The sequence below is a fragment of the Gymnoscopelus braueri genome (assembly GCF_963280865.1).
Source record: "Gymnoscopelus braueri genome assembly, chromosome: 8".
Classification (NCBI taxonomy): Eukaryota; Metazoa; Chordata; class Actinopteri; order Myctophiformes; family Myctophidae; genus Gymnoscopelus; species Gymnoscopelus braueri.
In genome coordinates this window covers 26208778-26230225 of record NC_137609.1, presented here as the reverse complement: position 1 = coordinate 26230225, position 21448 = coordinate 26208778, and the positions used below count along the sequence as shown (strand labels likewise).

The following is a 21448-nucleotide window of genomic DNA, read 5'->3' as shown; positions in this document are numbered from 1 at the left end:
TAGCTTGTGCACAGACACACACAAAGACACACACGCACACGCACACACACACACACACACACACACACACACACACACACACACACACCACACACACACACACACACACACACACACACACACACACACACACACACACACACACACACACACACACACACAGGAGATCAGCGCAAACTCCCACCACTCAAAGCCTGTCTAAACCAGATGCACCACACACACACACACACACACACACACACACACACACACACACACACACACACACACACACACACACACACACACACACACACACACACACACACACGCACATGGACAGGGCAAAAACAATCTTTGCCTCATGGCCTTTCGTCCTGGCAAAGAAAACAACACAATTCATAATCTCTCGTACTTGTTTTGTAATTCCAAAGAACAAATGTGACAAAAGTCACAGGCAACATCTAGTTTGAAAGTGTTTTCTACCTTGGCTTTACAGTTCATGAACTACATTATGGCAGTATTGTAGCTATATTTTCCTAATGCCTGAGTTATACTTGGTTGTGCATAGTGTCGCACACCAAAAATAACCAATTTTCAAGCTCACATTGAATCACGGCGGGACACATTGTGAGCTTGTAGATTTGCTATTTTTGGTGCACAACACCGGCACGTATCTAAGTATAAATCAGGCCTGCAAAGTCTGCAATCACAACTTTGAAGTACAAAGTCAAAGGGCGGTATTACAAACATCTTTGGTCATGGTATATTTGCCTGTGACACAAATTAGTTGAAAACCTCCCACAAAAAAGGAAGAACCACACAATTCCTGGAAGGGTTCTTACAATGGTCTAAATTTCACTTGGTTAAACATTAGACTGATTACCTGTTAATAATCTAGTCATGCTGTGTTGAGTGAGTTCATTAGTTGATGTCTGACCTCATGTGACTGAGCTGTTGCTTTTCATCTCTTCTGTTTTTTTCATTCACCTGGCTCAACATTAGACAGCAAAGTCATTTTTGTTCATTGAGTGGTAATTGTTACTCTGATCTCACTTTCCTTTCCTTAAAGGAGTAGTTCACCCAAAATAAATACTTTATTTCTGAGGTTTTCTCACCCTGTGATGTCTTGAATACAAGGAGAAATTTTGTTTGTATAACATTCCTTTATGTTGAATGAAGAATCCAAAAATGAAGAAAATACTTGATGAATTTAAGTAAATTGGGGCCAAGATTAACACATTCCATGCCAGAGTTTAATCTCATAATGTACTCACCAGTGCCTGCGTTTTATTGTTGTTTTTTTGTTTTTTTCATGTCGCCACAGACCTCGCTAAATAAGTTAAAAGTGCGCGTTCATTTGGTTCTAAACACACAGCGGATCCGTGAGAAACGGCCAGCGAAAACAGTTTCCAAATGCGAGCCGCCATCTTGAAGATACAGCCGATCAACGTTAAACAGTGATCAGCGAGGAGAAAAACAACAACCGAGAAAATCGAGTTTTAAACAGGATCCCAGACAGGAAGCGGATACGATCGAAAAAACCGGAACCCGAATAATTCTGTTTCCGACCGGAAACCGGAAACGGAAATGGATCAAAAAAATTCGGAAAGTGCACCATGGGCAATTTCAATGGGAATCGGCGGTTCGCGTAGATCTACGCGACTGGCACGCTGCGGCTTTAAATAGGTTCGCGTAGATCTACGCGATTGGCATTCAATGTGTTAACAGGAGGCGAAACTATATAAAAAATCAGATTATAAACTCCAAAACAACGCTCACGGTGTAATCCCAAGTGTCTTCTATCCACCGGTGTTTACTGTTCCAAAATGTACCCATAGAAGAAGACAATGATTTCTTAAAGGGATACTTCACTTTCGGGCCGGGGACACATTTAAAAAAAATATTCTATATATTTTTTAAATGTGTCCCCGGCCCGAAAGTGAAGTATCCCTTTAACTACTTCCGGGCTAAATCGTCTCCTGCACGAATCACGCACGTGCCTGGATACTCGGCGTGCGTGTGAATGAGCTCCCGTTGAACCCCAAAGACATTCCCAGGCACATTGTTCGCTCGTACATTAGACAATTTAGCCTGGAAGTAGTTTAAAAAGTGTATTTGTATTTGGTTATTTTTTGAAAGGGTAAACTCCGTGGCTGTATAGAAGACACTTGGGATCACACTGTGAGCATTGTTTTGGCGTTTATAACCAGATTTCTGCTGCTGTTAAAGCAGCACTATGTAACTTTCCTCTTCTACCCCGGATTTGAACTCTTGTGCTAGTGCTGAAATGTTTTACCATTGAGCTAATAGAGTGTGCCTGCTTGCTCAGGGGATAAATTGAATCTTGACCATCAGGTCAAAATTCGTGTAAGAATAGATCACATTTATATATTTGCTCTTTTATTTTGCAGTTGCATCCATGCAGCTGATTTGATTTTTTTTCAAGATTATGCAGGCCAATTCTTATTTTTTATTTGAGTTAGGATTATCCTTAGAATATGTATGAGTATATGTTACTCCAGCTCATTGGCCTTTTGGTTAGAGTGTCCGGCATGAGATTGGAAGGTCGAGGTTCAAGACCAAAGACAAAAAATGGGACCCAATGCCTTCCTGCTTGGCACTCAGCATCAAGGGTTGGATTGGGGGTTCCTGCAACATACTAGTGTCATGTCCAGAGGGTGTACTTGTACATCATAGTTGGGGAATGTACAGGGGATATGCTCCTGCCCTATTGGCAACATGGCCCTATATGGGCAACATGGGGGGGGGCTTTTTTCTGCTTAAATTTGATAGGTACAGTGTATAGCGAGACAGAAAACACGGAGAGAGAGTAGGTGGTCCTACTAGCCAGGAATCGAAACGGGGACTTGCTGTCAGGCATTAAGCCGAAGTGGTACGCGCCCTAACCACTCGTCTATCGATATGAAAGGAAAATCAGTTATGTCATAATATACATTTGCCATTCGTTTTCAGTGTGAAATGCTGGTTAATTGCTGATTGTTGTATGTTGTTTTGATCTGAGCTCTTAATGTTCCACCATGGCAACCCTATCTTACCTCAGTGTGAGTGAATGCCACAAAATGATGTGTGTGTGTGTGTGTGTGTGTGTGTGTGTGTGTGTGTGTGTGGTGCGTGTGCGTGTGTGTGTGTGTGCGTGTGTGTGTGCAGTGCATCTGGTTTAGACAGGCTCTGAGTGGTGGGAGTTTGCTCTGATCTCCTTTCTATTCCACTTCTCTCTCCATCAGCCCCAGTGGGCCTCAGCCCCCCAGTGCACTGGGCCCCCAGGCCATATAATCCACTGTATGAGAGGTACTCTTACTGCCCAGCCCCCATAAGCTCTCAGGGTGACCCCCGTCTGCCTTTAGCCCCTTCACTTTTCCACTTTAGTCCTGTCCCCCCATTGGGAGATTATAGATATTGCAATCTTTAATATGGGCTTTATGCTCAGGGGCCATTATCAGTAATCTGCAGAGGGGAGGGAGCCTGACCTGGTTTCAACAGCCCACTACAGAACTGACAGACACCGTTCATATACCATCTGTAACATGTGGCCTAGCTTGATCAATCTCCACTCCTTAACCATGGACTTTGAAAGGATGCTGGAAGTATTGACTATATTCCTTTTGATGGAATATTTACCGTCACTGTGACTTTATGGGATCCTCTAGTGTGCTCAGTGGCAATATGCAGTACTGAATCTGACATTGTTGATTTTCATTAGGTCAGCCAGGCCTTATGTATTGACGTTTTGCTATTACAAATGTGGGTGAAGCATGTTTCAACTGGACTGGGACTCAGAGTGCACAGAGTGCAGTGGATCAGGTCAGGTGCCTCAGCAGGTCTAGGGCACCCCTCCGGGAACCAGATGATGATTGCTTGTTTCTCTACCTGGCAACACCAAGTTGCCAGGTTCTGGAGAGAAACAAGCAACCAGTGTTAAATCATTCGGCTAGCGCTAGCCTCTCAGGAACTTTCAGCGCATGTTTGACTATCATGAGACGCTACAATGATTAGTAGTAGAGAAAAAAATAACTTTGCATCGGTTATAATAGACGAATTTCCCTAAGCCACGCGCTCCCATTATGACAACGGAGGGGGTTGAAAAAATGACGACAGGGGAATCTCTGGAAAAAAACAATGCCACTTTTTACGTCGGTAGGTGAGTAACGACACATCAAAGATAACACTTAAAATGTCCGGAATTCTCCTTTAAGTAGTTTTTTAGTTAGCACATGCATTCCATGCATTCTATAGGGCTGGACCACACATGGACAAATGACATCATCAACTTGCGACGGGCGTTGTCCCCCTTGAGTAAAAGATGAACTATTTCTAAAATAAATAAGATATTTAAAGGGTTTTTAATTATATAGAGGGCAATTATCATGTATTAAGGCATATAAGGCTTATTATTAGCCAGGGATCCTTTTAAGAATTCTACATCTAATTGGAGCTCATGTATGGAAAAAGGACCATGATTTTAAATGGTCTACAAATGATCTCCTGTCAACCGAACAGCTATAGTTGTGCAAGCTTTAACAACTAGAGGTTTGGGCCACTACGCGGACCTCACATATAGAGTTGGGGCCACTACGCGGCCCTCACACCTACCTCGCACCGCCGATCTGACCAATATGTCTGAGTCATAGTGTCTGTCTGTGTCCCTTTTGGGCCCATATATGGAGATGTCTTTCTGTCTGTCTACATGTGTGTGTGTGTGTGTGTGTGTGTGTGTGTGTGTGTGTGTGTGTGTGTGTGTGTGTGTGTGTGTGTGTGTGTGTGTGTGTGTGTGTGTGTGTGTGTGTGTGTGTGTCTTTTATGCCCATATATGGAGATCCCTGATGTCATCAGTATATGCCCATATATTGTAATGCCCATATATGGGCATATTGGTTGGATCGGCGGCTCTGGACAGTCCTCGCCATTGTGGGCACGCAGAGTTTGAAGTCGGTCGGTCCCATATATGCATGCACATGACATGACCATATAAGGGCATAGCGGTTGGATCTGTGGCTCTGGACAACCGGATCTCTGTATCTGTCAGTCCTTGTCCATATATGGGCATGCCCCCTTTTGTGCCCATATACAAGCTGACTGATTTGTGTGCGCCTGATACCATGACGACACATTGAGGTTAGACATCCATATTTGGGCGTAGCTTATGGCTGAGTCATAGTGACATTAGCGTGACGACGACGTGGTCCGGAGCGTGAAGACGTGAAAGTTGAATCCTCAGACAAAAGACATTGCTCATAGCTTGCCACCATGTTGTGGAAAAAGAAAGAGGAAAACCAAACCCTCTCCCATAGCGTTCTGATTACATGCTGTCAGAGGTGCGTAGTAATTAGGTAATTTACTCAGTTACAGTGACTTCTTGAATAAATTGTTCTTGTAGTTTTATTGTGACATGCTTTTTACTTTTACTCAAGTATATTATTGTGATGACAAAATGTAAATGCCAAATGTAAAAGGCGCAAAAGTAACATTTTCAAATGATTTGGCTACATTCCACTTGTTACTTTTATTTTTAGCCATTTAATGAAATGCATGCTCTGTTTGTTTCATTCTCTCCGAGAGATGTCAGCCAATGTGGCTGAATGGTATCGGCACTGGCTCTGTCACATAACTCCATTTTACCAATCAAGCAGCCAGTAACTGCATACAGGTAGAAGAATTAATGGACAGACTAAACTGTAGTTACATTATGCGCTGCCTTCTTTGTCTGCCTTAATTTATGTTATTTTTTAAATATTATTGTGTTTTGTTGTCTTTAAAGTAGTATGGTTTAGTTTAGACCAGCGTTGTCAAACTGGTGATCCGCGGGCTATTTGCGGCCTGCGGAGTGGTTCAATGCGGCCCACGACATGATTTTAAAAAACGGTAATTGATACTACCTCTAAAGAAGAAAAAAAGAGATAGAGAAAAAAAGACAAACAAAAAAAACGGCGGCGCCAGCAGCTTCTTATAGAGGCGGCAGGCCCACTTGCCGCCGCTGACTGAGAAGGTTTGATAGTGGCCAAACTTGTTCTGTGAGAACAATGGCCAAGGTCATTAGCATTATAGCATACGGTTGACCATGTCCATGGCCTCTTTTACGTCGTCAAACACAGCATGAATAGAGCCGCAGTTTGCGGGATCATCTGGGTCATCTGACGGAGTTCGCCCCAAAACACAGTCACCCCGGGTCAAATCCAGCGGTATTCACCTGGTATGGTACGGGGGGGGATGGGTGCGAGCGTGTTTTGGGCAGAGTCTTCCGCTTACATTTGTTGTTTACATTCACTGTGAGCAGCACGTTACTTGGGGATTATGGCGATGGTTAAAAAAGTCGGGAGTAAGCGGGAGTAAGTGTAAGTCCTATATGGGATTTATTTGAATACAACAGCGAATACAACAGCGAGAAAGACAATAACAAGTGCCTTGTAGTGGAAATGGGTGATAAAATGTGGAGCAATTATCAAGGGGAAAAACCCCACGAATCGAGCAGTGGTGTAAAGTAACTAAGTACATTTACTCAAGTACTGTAAGTACAATTTTGAGTATTTCCAATTTTCAGTACTTTTACTTCTACTCCACTACATCTCAGAGGAAATGTTGTACTTTTACTCCACTACAATTTGTAGGTTTTGATTATTATTACAAAACATACATTATACCCACTTCAGCCCTATGTACATTTCGGCCATTTGAAAATAGCCGATCTACAAGCTCACAATGCGTCGCATCTGAGCTTGTAGATCTGCTTTTTTCAAAAGATGTTTATAAATTTTTGAAAACTTGTGAAATGGGACATTCTGCATAATGAGTACTTTTGTATTTTTACTCAAGTAAATTTTGAATTCCGGACTTTTACTTGTAACAGAGTATTTCTAAATTGCAGTATTGATACTTTTACTTAAGTAACACATGTGAGTACTTTTTCCACCACTGATACCAAGTACCTCTTTTGTTGAGTTTCTATTACACAATCCTGCACCTGACAAATAACCCAAAGTATGAATAAAACTAAACTAAAACTAAGCGTTCTCACAAAAATATAAATTAAATAAAAACTAACTAACTAAACCTAACTGAATTAGGGTGAAAAGGTCAAAACTAACTAAAACTAAACTAAAATGAAAAATCCAAAACTATTATAACCTTGCAACAGACTGAAAAACACTGACGTATAACTGAATGTGCATGAGCACGCATGCATGTCTGCGTGCCCACTTCAAGTCACTTTTTGACCAATGCGGCCCAGACCCCAAAATGAGTTTGACAAGCCTGGTTTAGACCATATTTTAATAACAATAAATCAAATCGTATGAAGTGTTTCAGTTCTTCACACTTAACTACAGTAGATACTTTCTCTTAGTCTCACTCAAGTCATTATTTGCATGACAGGCTGGCTCAGCTGTTGGAGTTAAACTGGACTGTGTGGAGGTGGTGGTGGAGTAGAGAATGAGGAGGAAGCTGGAGGCTATCCTGGTGAACCTTAGGTGGTGGAATATGTTCCTCCAGCATTTAGCTGCTTATACAGTACCTGTATGCATGAGTGACAAATAAACCCCTCTTGATGCTTGATTCCACCCCCTCCATACGTAGATAGTAGGCACCAGTGGCAGATTAGTCTTCCCCCGACTCAAGGGAGACTCGGTTGGTCCTTTGTGCCGGTACCCATGAAGCTGAGCAATAAAACCACTGGACATTCCACCACCAGGCATTCCGCCTTGTCCTCAGATTAATGACTCATGACAGATGTACATACCCCATTTTACTCACTGAAGATATACAGTCCATAGTTATGACGACACTGTACAATAGTTGTGTCTCTTGTCTTTTCCTGTATCTGTCCTGTGTTTCTTACTGCGGTATATACTGCCATGAGGACAACTGAATTTCACTTAATGTGGGATCAATAAAGGTCAGTCAGACAGTCAGTCTTAAACTAGCAGTACTTGGAATTGAGCAAAGATTTTGGCAACTTGTTTGGTTAAACTGCAGAGACAAGACAGCTAGAGGCCATAGAATGTTAGGTCTGATGCACAGACGTATGTTTACCTGGAGATGCAGGGAGAAACTGTAGATATTATTGGACCTGGCCCATTTGATTTGACTTTGAGTGTACGTTGAGTGATATATTTCGCTCACATTGGTCACCATTCTTCGATTATCCACAAGTACTATTTGGCATAGGAATTTGGGTGCCTTCTGGACTATATTAAATGTGACAGAATGAACATGGGGTGGTGTTGGTTTGAATCAGGCTAACCCAAAGTCCAATGTTTCTACATCTATTCAGTGGCAGCACCCCATATTCTAATATTGACCTGGACATTTGGGGATCCTGTCATCCTCCCAAACTCTTCTCCCTTCCTTTCCGTTGCTGTCTGTTTCTAATCTGAGTACCGAGGAAGCATACTCCTGTGTGTGTGTGTGTGTGTGTGTGTGTGTGTGTGTGTGTGTGTGTGTGTGTGTGTGTGTGTGTGTGTGTGTGTGTGTGTGTGTGTGTGTGTGTGTGTGTGTGTGTGTGTGTGTGTGTGTGTGTGTGTGTGTGTGTGTGTGTGTGTGTGTGTGTGTGTTTGTTAAATATGTAAGGAGATTAAACAGACTTAAATCTCTGCGTCTGGCATACAAATTCCAATCACATAACCTATCAGTGTGTTGTCTCTCAAACTCTGTCTCTCTCTCTCTCTCTCTCTCTCTCTCTCTCTCTCTCTCTCTCTCTTCCTCTGTCTCTCTCTCTCTCTCTCTCTCTCTCTCTCACACTCTCTCTCTCTCTCTCTCTCTCTCTCTCTCTCTCTCTCTCTCTCTCTCTCTCTCTCTCTCTCTCTCTCTCTCTCTCTCTCTCTCTGTGTTTGTGTATACATGTATGCGCACATGCACTACAGGCACTGCACAGAGGTAGGAGGCTCCTCCCCATCCACCTAAACCATCAAAGGCTTTAGACCAAATCCCTGGCTTTCTGCATCACATGACTGATGTTTGCAGCTGGACATTTGACATACATTTGTTATGATTATTTTGCAACATGCAGTTGAAGGGCATTCTTGTTCTGCCCCATTCGGTTGTCCATCAAAGTCATGGCTGTTATTTTCAGTGCTATATACTATCTGTGCTATCTGTTGAATAATGTGCATTACATTAGAGTGGCATCCTACTAAATTATAAGTTACTAGTCCATACCCGGGGATGTGTGCAGTCAAAGTATTACCAGACTTTGGGTCCTCCCATAGCTTGGGGGGCTGTAAGCATGCTGACGATAGCTCCCATAGCCCGAATTCTTTTACATAAAAACGCTAATGAACAGCTTACATTTTGGGAAAGTGAGAAACGGGTGTCGCTGTTCCGTGCACATGTTAATAGTCAATGGCCGTGTGCAAATACAGATCAATTGCTCCAGCCACTGAGGAGAACCGGGCAGAAGAGATTTTGGGGACAGACAGACAGAGGTTTGGGGAATTATTGTAAGGATTGTAAGGATAACTAGTCCATTGGTGTGGTTCTCAAAGTGGGGTCCAGGGACCCTCAGGGTTCCTTGGGGGTTTCAAATGGACCCTTACAGGTGTGTAACTCTGAGAGCGTTGTTGTATGGGGGTCCTTGAAATTAAAAAATTTGTGAACCACACTAAACTAGTCCATACTTTGTTTAAGTGTCACATGCTGTTGCCCACTCACCTGCGCCTGGCCTTATGTGTGATTTTGTGTTGTCTCTTTACCCCGGCAGTACACAGTGAGGATGTGGGCTCTACCAGGCTGTACTTTGTGAATGCTTCCCTGCAGAGGGTGACCTACTCCAGCTCCGTGGGGGTGTCCTTGCCCTGCCCTGCAGGGGGCACCCCCAGTTCCATCCTGCGCTGGTACCTGGCCACCGGCGACGACATCTACGATGTGCCCCACATCCGCCACGTGCACGCCAACGGCACCCTCCAGCTCTACCCGTTCTCTCCGTCCGCCTACAACAGCTACATTCACGACAACGACTACTTCTGCACTGCCGAAAACCAGGCCGGGAAGATCCGCAGCCCCAACATCCGCATCAAAGCTGGTGAGTTGCTAAGGCGAGATTAAAGACCATTGCGGGGCGGAGCCTGAGAGCGGTAGAAGTTATGGCGGGGAAGGAACAAACACGAGTACAGTGAGAGTTCTGAGGGAGTGTGGCGCTGGCTCCGCTCACCAAATGAATGGCCACAGGAAGCGAGGGAATACAAATATTAAGTATTTTAAAAGCATTAAGTAGAGCAAATGTGATTGACAGCTGCAATAAGCCAATCTAGCCCAGCCCACTACCCACACAGAGAATCACCTGCCCCAAAATAGCCCTGGTCTCTCTGACCTGAACACAGATTGACCTAGAACACAGTCTACAGAGAGAACATCTGCAATGCACAGTACCCAGGGCATTGCCCTCTCCCACCCCTGCTGGACTGGCGTAGCAATAAAACACTAGGTAGCCTACTTCATCATGTAACCACCATGCATGTCATTATCCACCATCTGAGGTTGACAGCATCCTACATTTCTCCCTTCCATCCCTATCTTGAGTTATATAATCGCGTTAAATAAGAATAACTGCAATATTATTTCGGGTACAATAACCAAAAACAAAGTTACGATTACTGCAGCTTCCCTAGGCTTCCTATTTGACAGAACAAAACAAGGGGGAAAACAATGCATGTCTCACTTCCCTCCTTGATAACATTTGTACCATTCAAACAGGTCCATTGGGCTTCTCTTGAGCGCCTATTAGAAGTTTGAACAAGGAGACAAAGTAGATAAGCTCCTAGTTCAGAAGAACAGTGGTCTTTAAACGTATTACCATTACTTAGATCTACCCATGTTTAAAGATAGAATTGTCCGACACTGGTGTTTATCCCGTTGTTGCAGAGGAATTCTTTCAACGTTAATCAGTCAGGATGTCCCTGTTGCTGATATATATATATATAAATAAGACTCGTGCACATCTTGTTGGACCCCGACTGGAGGTGCAGGTCAGCGCAAGAGATATGTATAAAGCTAAAAGAAGAAAACCTTCAAAAGAAGGGACCGCACACTCCTCAGGACTGATTTTGCTTTTTTATTTGTTGCACAACTCGTTTCGCTTCTGCTTCCTCAGGTGCTATATATATATACATATATATATACATATATATGTATTGGTTACTGTTATGTATTGGTTACTGTTACATATATATATACATATATATGTGTGTGTGTGTGTGTGTGTGTGTGTGTGTGTGTGTGTGTGTGTGTGTGTGTGTGTGTGTGTGTGTGTGTGTGTGTGTGTGTGTGTGTGTGTGTATATGTATACATAGTATACTATACACATACTGTATACAATCTTCATAGTAGTATGTAATTAATTACTTTACATTTTTATAGATTCATCCTTATAGATGCAGTAGTGTAGGTAGTCAGTAACCAATACATATATTTCACTTTTAGTGCAATGTGCCTGAATTGCGTCCACTGCCATCTTGTTCTGTATTCTATTCTGTCCTCTCTCACTTCCTTCTCCTGCTTGCTCCCTCATTCTTCACACTGTCCTCTTGTGCTTGGCTAAATATAGCCACAGCACACTTCTTTAATTATCTCTCATTAACAAACCTAATTGGTGCATTCCATTGATTAGAGCATGTGCGGCTGTTTCACTAAGCTGTACCTCATCTGAAGAAAATAGTGTGTTGAAGGTCTCATACCTCAAGGTTGAAAATCCAGTGATACAGAAACATAGAGAATGTGTAAACAGGGGATTTGCCAAGTGTAGATTTATATCAATCTTTTGTCAGAACAATGATGCATCTAGGTGACAGTTTGAATGGCACCCCTGTCGTCCTGCCCACTTTCTCCCCATTCCCCCCCCCCCCCCCCCTCATTCACATCAGGCCAGCCGAACCCTCCCCCTTCCCTCCTGCTGTCAACATCTGTTTTCATATTCTGCCTCCCAACACCGACCTGATCTAATACTCATATTCATTCTAATACTAATACGAGCGTCAAGTTGCGGATTTGAGCCAGGGCCCTGAGCTGCATGCCAGCCGGTTGCTGCCTTTCATTCCCACATGACCCAAAAGCCTGCCTGCCCACAGGAGACAAAGGATTAGCATGACGCCGACATCCTGCCGTCAGTGGCCTCTGTTGGGCCCTGCATCTCTGGTACCGCAGGTTAGGGTCAGACGGTAACGCCACAGCAGTGGTTCTCACACATTTTCCTGTCAAGGACCTCCAAATTGATACAGTATGTACTTGGCAGCAGAACCCCCACCTGAAAAGATGTGTGCCAGGTACACTCCATAACAGAAGATTTGTGATAAAAAAAAAAAAACGTTTCACACTTTTTCAAGATTAGTCACAATTCTTCAATAATAGAAGATCTACAAGCTCACAAACTCATGCTATATTTTGATGTTGTATTCTCAAATTTTATTGGGGACCCCCTGGAGTCTCCTCAAGGACCCCTGGGGGTCCCCGGGCCTAACATAAGCAGTCATATCACGGCTTTGCTCACTCAGTGTGTATTTTGTGCCTTTTAATGCATGTTGGCTTTTACTGTAACCACTTACACCCTACGTAACTGCATGTCAAATAGCAAAAGTAGCTGACACGTTGTGAACTTGTAGATCTGCAGTTTTTGCAGTAGATCTGCAGTTCTATTTACATGGAATGTTATTCTGTTTTTGCCAAATGTTTTTGCGTATTATGACATGCCCAGAATAGGGAAGCTAGGGTTCATGTGGTTAATCTGACCAGATATGAAAGTGTTGACTATGTAATATTTCCATATATTTTGAGTCCAGGATGTGTTTTTTTCTTTCCTACAGCAGGAAGATAGCACTGCATGTTCTTGTCATGGCTGTTACCAGGGAAAGGGTTCCAAACCAGTCTCTTAGCAACCTTCGGATATGTCCTAGCTTCATGTGTTTTCACTAATGAGTCCCAGCTCATTCAAAACAGCGTCAAATATTGCATGAGCATGCATGAACCAGCACCCCGTTGTTTTATTTTTGCATGAGCTCTGTTGTGCCTGTTTAACAGAATGTTACGTTCTTATCAAGTAGTGCGTGAAACAATAGGTTGGTGTGTAATGCTGATGTCATTCTAGAATTTATATCCGGCGTACTATTGGCTTGCATAATGTATGGTGAAACCATAAAAGAATAAATTGGTCATAACCTCCCTACTGTAACATATAAACATATAACCAACTCAGCTTCATATCAAACAAACGCATCATGTATGCCCCATGGATTAATTGCCCGCTCTTCCATGTTTGACTAGGAAGCATAGTGTTGCTATGAATAGAAATGTCCATTATACTATACCTTTATTTCTATGGAATTCCTTATTTGTAGGGTTCATGCAATGTAACGATGTAACAATGTCATTTTCAAAGAGTTGACCAAGTGATGTTGCCTCAATGACAATAATAATCTCAAAAACTGCATTTGGTCAAGACATGGCAGAGAATTACTAAATGACTGAAAAGCTAATTTTAAAGTTCCAGGAAAATCAACCAGTCATAATCAACCAAAGACCCTTATGGGTCAATTCCTAGACCCAGTTAAAGTAACCCTCAGCATTTCGAAATGAAGTGACTCCTGACAACTGAATTTTATGAAGAATTACATTATTATTTCTGAATCTTCACATCTCGTCTAGTTGTACAGTACATCAAATAGGTAACAGGTTTCTTAACTGACCACAGCCCTCCTCCGAGACATAGAGTGAGTAGACAAAAATGATAGCATATTATAATGAGCGTTAGTGAGGACCAATTATATGAAGATAAGAAATCGGAGTACTTCTTCCAACACTGGTTACAGCGTTGTCCATTATGTTTGTATAGTTTTCAGGGAGCCGTACAGTGTTACAGCGTTGTCCATTATGTTTGTATAGTTTTCAGGGAGCCCTACACAGTGTTAGTGTTGTCCATTATGTTTGATAGTTTTCAGGGAGCCCTACACAGTGTTACAGTGTTGTCCATTATGTTTGTATAGTTTTCAGGGAGCCCTACACAGTGTTAGAGTTGTCCATTATGTTTGTATAGTTTTCAGGGAGCCCTACACAGTGTTACAGTGTTGTCCATTATGTTTGTATAGTTTTCAGGGAGCCCTACACAGTTTTACAGCGTTGTCCATTATGTTTGTATAGTTTTCAGGGAGCCCTACACAGTGTTACAGTGTTGTCCATTATGTTTGTATAGTTTTCAGGGAGCCCTACACAGTGTTACAGTGTTGTCCATTATGTTTGTATAGTTTTCAGGGAGCCCTACACAGTGTTACAGTGTTGTCCATTATGTTTGTATAGTTTTCAGGGAGCCCTACACAGTGTTACAGTGTTGTCCATTATGTTTGTATAGTTTTCAGGGAGCCCTACACAGTGCGCGTGGCAGACCAGCGTTCTATGAGGGGCAACGTAGCTGTGTTCAAGTGCCTCATTCCCACTGCTGTGCAGGAGTACGTCAGTGTGGTGTCCTGGGAGAGAGACACCGTGTCCATCGTTCCAGGTAGGACGCTTTGTGTGTGTGTGTGTGTGTGTGTGTGTGTGTGTGTGTGTGTGTGTGTGTGTGTGTGTGTGTGTGTGTGTGTGTGTGTGTGTGTGTGTGTGTGTGTGTGTGTGTGTGTGTGTGTGTGTACTGTACTTGTACAGTATTACTATACTTGCGAGGGCCAAGTTCCCACAAGTATAGTAGAATTTGAGAAATAGACATAGTGAAGATAATTGTCACAAGGTTGGTTATTTTATGCTTAAAAAAGATTTTTACAGTTAGGCTTGGTTAGGCAACTTGGTTGTGCACTTCGGTCGTGCACCCAAGATAGTGATCTACAAGCTACGAGCTTGTAGATTGGCTATTTTGGGTGTCTGACACCAGCACGCAATTAAACTTTAGGAAAGAAATGGTAAAATTGACTTTGATGTCCTCACATGTATAGTAATACAAGCATGGATGCATGCATGCGTGTGTGTGTGTGTTATGGAAGTCTGATGATGTGCAACAATGCTCCATGTCTGACCTAACTATTACCTCTTGTTGTCTGTCTGCCCAGTGTTATGGATCACTGACCTCCTTTCCTCCTCTTCCTCCACTCCTCTTCCTCCACCCCTCCTCCCTCTTTCTCTGACTTCACCCATGTAGAAAATGTTTTGTTCCGTCCGTCAGTCAATCCTTCAGAAATGCTGCCTTTGTTCTCTTCAACGTTTTGTCACGTGAGCTTGTCGATTGGCTATTTTCGCTATATATGTTTTTGTAAAGTAGAAAGTGCATTTTCTCATTTTCCCCCCAAATTGATTTTTGAATGTATTTTTTTTTAAATAATTGGTTAATTCGATTGGTTTAACTGTTGCACCCCTACAGTACTTAATTCCCTTCCTTTTGCCCCGGATCAAGCTGTTGCATGGCGGCGTCTCGGCCAGCCATGTTAAGCACACTTCTTCCTCTTCATCAGACCTCTTCATCACCTCTATTCCTGTCGTCTTCTACCCTTCTTGTCCCACCGAGCTGTCCTTGAAGAATACTGCCACAATTAGAGACACTGGGTGTCAATAGGACCGTGCCCCCACATTCGTCTTCATTAACCTCATTTGTGTGTGTGTGTGTGTGTCTGTGTGTGTGTGTGTGTGTGTGTGTGTGTGTGTGTGTGTGTGTGCGTGTGCGTGTGCGTGGGTGTGTGTGCGTGTGCGTGTGCGTGCGCGTGTGTGCATGTGTGCGTGCCTGTATTTGTGAGTGAATGTGTCTGTTATGTTTATAGATATCATACAGTATATTTGGCTTTTATTGCGTGATGATGATATGCCATTTTTGTACCTTATGCACTGCACTTTTTCATTTTTGTTTTCATCATTTTGCTTACAATAACAAGCTAGAAGAGAGAGCTGGGAGAGAAAATATAGAGACCCAAAGAAAGAGAAGCAAGGAGGGTAGTAGGGCAAGAACGGCCTCAGGTCCTGGCAGATGGCTCTCTATATACAGTATAAATATATAAATATACAGTATAAATATATATATTTATTTATATATGTATTTATATACATGCATACTGTATATAGTCTAATTATTTGTGATTTTGTTTTATTTCATTTAATTTAGCATAAATGTTCTAGTGGGATGGGGGGGATAGTTTGTGCAATGTGCATTCAGGTGATTACAGTGATTATTTTAATGACAGTTCTATTTTTATTTTTATTACATCTTTCAGTCGTCTCCCTTCTTCAGCTGTTCATCCTATGCAGTGATTGTACTTTTCTCTTGCACTTCCTTAACCCTTAAACTCATCACGGTCGAGACTTAAATCAGGCTAGGACTGCCTGAGAGAAAAAAGATGGCTATCCTCCCATTCCTTGGCTTGCTCTTCTGTTGAATAGGACCACGTTGAACGTGTGCAGATCCAACGTGTACAGATCCATTCATTTCATGATCATTTATTGCTTTGTGTTGTTGTTGACTGTACCATAGACTGGCTGCTGTGTGTAATTGGGGGTATATAGGTCAGTTGATGAGCAGTGAGTGTGAGGATCAGATGTTGAATATGATGAGCTGCTCACTGAACTCAGCATTCCTCTCCACACAATAAACACAACACAACACAACACAACACAACACAACAGCGTAGCACCCCACTCAACACTGCACAGAGCCGTCCCAGCATTATTGTGACCTTGAACCTTGCTCACCCCCAAATCAACAAAGGAGACAATGACCTTATCATAATAACAGCAACGCAATACAGTAATCTATGTGCAATATGACAACAACAGCAAATGTGCCATGTGTGCCTTACAAATCCATATCATCATGGGCATGGGCAATCTGAACATCACAATCTCTGGCACTTTCACATGAATGCACACATTAAAAAGCATATCCACACACACACACACACACACACACACACACACACACACACACACACACACACACACACACACACACACACACACACACACACACACACACACACACACACTACATCCATAGTTATTACATAAGCAATCAGATGGGCTCTTGAATTCTGGATGTGTTGCTGAATGACAGTTCTGACCTGCTGTATTCCACCCAATTATCTTTGATTCAGCCTCAACTACGCATGACTACATGATACTGTAACATCACTGTTAAAATGCTCTCACCTCAACCGCTTTGTTCACCACAATACATTTCTGTTGCGGTTACGGTCTCTCTTTCTCCATCTCCATCTCCATCTCCATCTCCAGCTCCTCTCCTCTCTCTCTCTCTCTCTCTCTCTCTCTCTCTCTCTCTCTCTCTCTCTCTCTCTCTCTCTCTCTCTCTCTCTCTCTCTCTCTCTCTCTCTCTCTTTACTTTCGTACAGCCGGGAACCAGAGAAAGGACAATAAGAACGAGTTTGGTTCAAGGGCCGGCCAGATAGACCTAATGAAGTTGGGGAAAAATGAATATTGATTTTGTGTGAGTTTAAGCGCTCTCAATGTGCCTGTAATTGGATGGTCATTGAAACATAATGGCAGCAATATATCACAGAAGGGAGTTTCTTGTTGTTGTGTTTTTGTGAGTGTGTCTAAGAGAAAAGCTATAAAGGTGTGCTTAGTAGAGCGCTAATCTCCACCAGCCGATATGCCCTATTAATTATAGCCTTGTATGCATGCAGTGAAATGTATGCATGGAGTGAAATATCTGCATACAGCCATGAAAGTAATGTGGCATGTGATTACCAGTTGTACATCATCTCTCTGCATCCCTGTCTTGCTCATACACATTTATTGTCTATCTTCCTCCATCATTCTCTGAGATAATTCAAATGTCTCTGTAATTCTGATTGTTAAGTCACCGTGTCAATTATGTTTGTATCACCGATCAGTGAAAAGTAATGTTGCAATTTGAAATGTAAGTGTTGAGTTTTCGCTGCCCAACATTTGCTGTATGGGTCCTCCACGAGAGGACAACGCAAGGCAGTGGGAAGTTGACAGTATAGGCTTACCTCTAAATGGACATAGAGATCTTTCTAATATTCACCAGTACCGTTTAAGAACAATACCATTTCTCAGGAACAATGTTGGGGATTCCTGCAAAATATTTATTACATGGAACAGATTATAAACTACACTGCAAAGTGCCATTTCACTCTGCAGTCTTGGCTGGCAAATTGAATGCCTGCGATTGGCTGGTACCAGTACATCCGTTCAGACAGAGGGACAGGAGCATTAGCTGGTTTTACAGTAGTAGTACAACAGTAGTGTTGATCCCATTATTTGGACGAACAGGCACCCAATTGGCAAGTCCCGGTCCATAGCCTCATGGGACACGTACAGTAGCCTATCCCATAGCCTGGAGGGACGAATGGGCTGCGATTATTAATTCACAAAAATGACTCGTTGACCAATTTGAAAAATATTCTTCCTGGGTTTGCTTGCTGCATGTCCAAGAAGTATGATGCTGATCAGCCCAGTAGTATGTGACATTAGCTGCGGAAACAAACGCACGCACGCACGCACGCACGCATGCAGTTATACACACGCACACACACACACGCACGCACACACACGCACACACACACACACACACACACACACACATGCAAGAATGTCCTGGCTGAGATGAATAAAAACATACAGTATATCAGGAGCCCAACTAGACCAGTTTCCATGTAACATCTGCAGCAAACACTGTACATGTATGGACCACTGTATCAAGGAATGGAGTGGGGGAAGTCATAACCCGTCATCGCCTTCATAGTTGGTTATTGGAGCCGTGGATCTCAAAGTGGGGTCCGGGGACCCCCAGGGGTCCTTGAGGGGGTTCCAGGGGGTCCTCAGGACAAATAGTTAATATAGCATCAATGTCAGTTTTACTACTCTCGGTTACACACCGGCGAATATGCGAATATACGCAAAATTCGGACTCGTTCCGAATAATTAAAAGACGCTTTTTTCGCTCCGCGAAACTGGTGTGGAAGCTTGCATTGACTTTATAAGGTTTTAAAAAAAACGTATTATTCGCATGAAAAAAATCGCCCTGGTGTGTAAGGACCTTATTTAGTCTGTTGAGCTTGTAATCTGCTGTTTGAATTTTTTGGAATACGTTTTGGAATATTTTAAAACATTTTAACAACCCAAATCTTGTATGGGCACAATTTATTTTCAGATGCGGGTCCGCAGCCAAATACATATTAATTTGGGCTCCTTGACATGAAAAAGTTTGTGAACCACTGTATTAGAGATCATTAGGCGTGTTTCCTAATCAGTATTTGAGTCACATACTGGTGTGAAGGTAGAGCCGATGACATAACATGACACAGTCATGCACTCTGAACCCCAACAGGTTCTCATTTTGTCACAGACACACGCTCCCCCATCTGGAGCGGGTGGCATCTATTTTAATATCTGTGTGTGTGTGTGTGTGTGTGTGTGTGTGTGTGTGTGTGTGTGCATACGTGTGCGCGTGCGTGTGTGCGCGTGTGTGTGTGTGTGTGTCCCGTTGCCTGCCCCACTTTCCTGTCCAGCCAGGATAGCATGGGGTTTAAGAGGGGAGGGGGTACAGCCTGACCTATTTCCCTCTCCTTCCTTGTCCCATGCCCACCCTGTAGCTACGCCTCATATATGTGTGACTCTCCAGACACAGTGGGGGGGCCCTGTCCGTCTGAGCAGCGATCAGATGGAGGAAGAGGAAGAGAGAGAGAGGGGTAGAGAGACGTAGGGTTTTGGATGTCATTAAAAAAAACACAGGGACACGCACAGTAAACTCTGAGAGTGTAAAAGACAGACCCAAATGGACCTTACACTAAACATTTTCTAAAATAGCACATCTACAAGCTCATAACACATTACATGGTGAGTTGTAAGCTTGTAGATCTGCTATATGAAAAAAGGATTCAATGTTAAAATTCTTTTACATTTTCAAAAATGTTTCACTTATAATCATACGCCCAAAATGGGGACGTCAGGGTGAAACGAACACTGAGAATTTTACTGTGCAGAGATTGAGCTTCCAGACTGAGGCAGGCCCAGGCTTCGCAGTAGAAAGCTAATGAGTGGCTCCGATGAACAGATCCAGGGCCAGCAGATGGCTGTAGCCACATGCTGGCCCAGGGACCATGGCCTGAGTCTGTGGTCTATCTAGTCCCACCTGCCACAGCGTTTAGTTCAGTTCCCTTACTTGCACGGTGATTACAAAACAACAACATAGAGGAATAGCACAATACTATCAGTGAAACTGATACAACAAACTAGAAGAACATGTAAGAATATGTTACATGAGGCTTGTTGTATAAAGGTGCGATTTAACCCATTTAGACCTGAGGCCGGTTCTAAAAAGAAATTCTAAATCCTAACAGTTTTTTGAAAAAAGTATAAAAAATTGAAATAAATATCTTGTTCCAGGGACCACCAGAAGCAAATATTTGAGTGACAAATGCTCGCTTTAGAACATTTATATTTAAAGATTTGCACAAATCTTCACGATTTTACAAAAATTTGCATGCACTATGAGCTTGTATACCTGCAATTATTTAATAGCCAGAGAAATAAAAAATTACACAGATGCGTTCCCTGTCTTAATCGGTTAACTGAGTGTTATATAGGTGCACACTATGCTACACAATCACATCACACAGACAGAGACATGGGAGCTCTTCATTTCAGTCATAACAATGTAACTTCTGTACCTACAGCACACACCAGTGCAACCAGCGAGGAAGAGGAGCTGACACACACAGAGAGAGAGAGAGAGAGAGAGAGAGAGAGAGAGAGACAGAGAGAGAGAGAGAGAGAGAGGAGCAGCGGTGCGTTAGAACTGAAGATCTGTGTTTTTAAATCTGTGTACGTGCACTCAGAGCGGGAATACATTAATGGATACACTTGTCAGCTCATGCTATCTCATGTAAACATGGGTCAGACATAGGCTTCTGGAATGTACAAATGTACAAGACCCCCACCCCCTCAACATGCACACACACACACACACACACACACACACACACACACACACACACACACACACACACACACACACACACACACACACACACACACACACACTCATTTCCCCTACGTCTGCTCTCTCTCACAAAGGCAACACAATAAAGCCATTTTCTGATTTCTGCACGAAGTCTCCTGAATACGGAGAGCTCATGAAACATTAACGCGGGTTACATTAACGTGGAGCTCCGCACCACGCTGGCTCTGATGTGTGATGTGAGTGTGTTCCCTGCCTGGGTGCAGGACATGGTGTGACAAGAAGCACGTGGCCTCCCGGGGGCTCGCGCACACACGATCCCATCGACTGGCATGGACATGCGGGTCACTCTCTCTCTCTGTGTGTGTGTGTGTGTGTGTGTGTGTGTGTGTGTGTGTGTGTGTGTGTGTGTGTGTGTGTGTGTGTGTGTGTGTGTGTGTGTGTGTGTGTGTGTGTGTGTGTGTGTGTGCGCAGCGTGTGTGTGTGTGTGTGTGTGTGTGTGTGTGTGTCTCTCTCTCTCTCTCTCTCTCTCTCTCTCTCTCTCTCTCTCTCTCTCTCTCT

At 43.1% G+C, this 21448-nt stretch overlaps 1 protein-coding gene across 3 annotated transcripts in view; it reads left to right on the top strand.

Annotated features, from left to right (window-relative positions):
* Positions 1-21448, top strand: part of LOC308090240 (cell adhesion molecule DSCAML1-like) — a gene marked incomplete at both ends in the record, with an annotated part of 83221 nt that overhangs the window by 7013 nt on the left and 54760 nt on the right. For all 3 annotated transcript variants that reach the window (XM_080435304.1, XM_080435305.1, XM_080435306.1), the window contains 2 exons: positions 9692-10012; positions 14324-14470. In XM_080435304.1, the coding sequence (XP_080291430.1) occupies positions 9692-10012; positions 14324-14470 (468 nt within the window). The remainder of the gene's footprint in view (positions 1-9691; positions 10013-14323; positions 14471-21448) is intronic.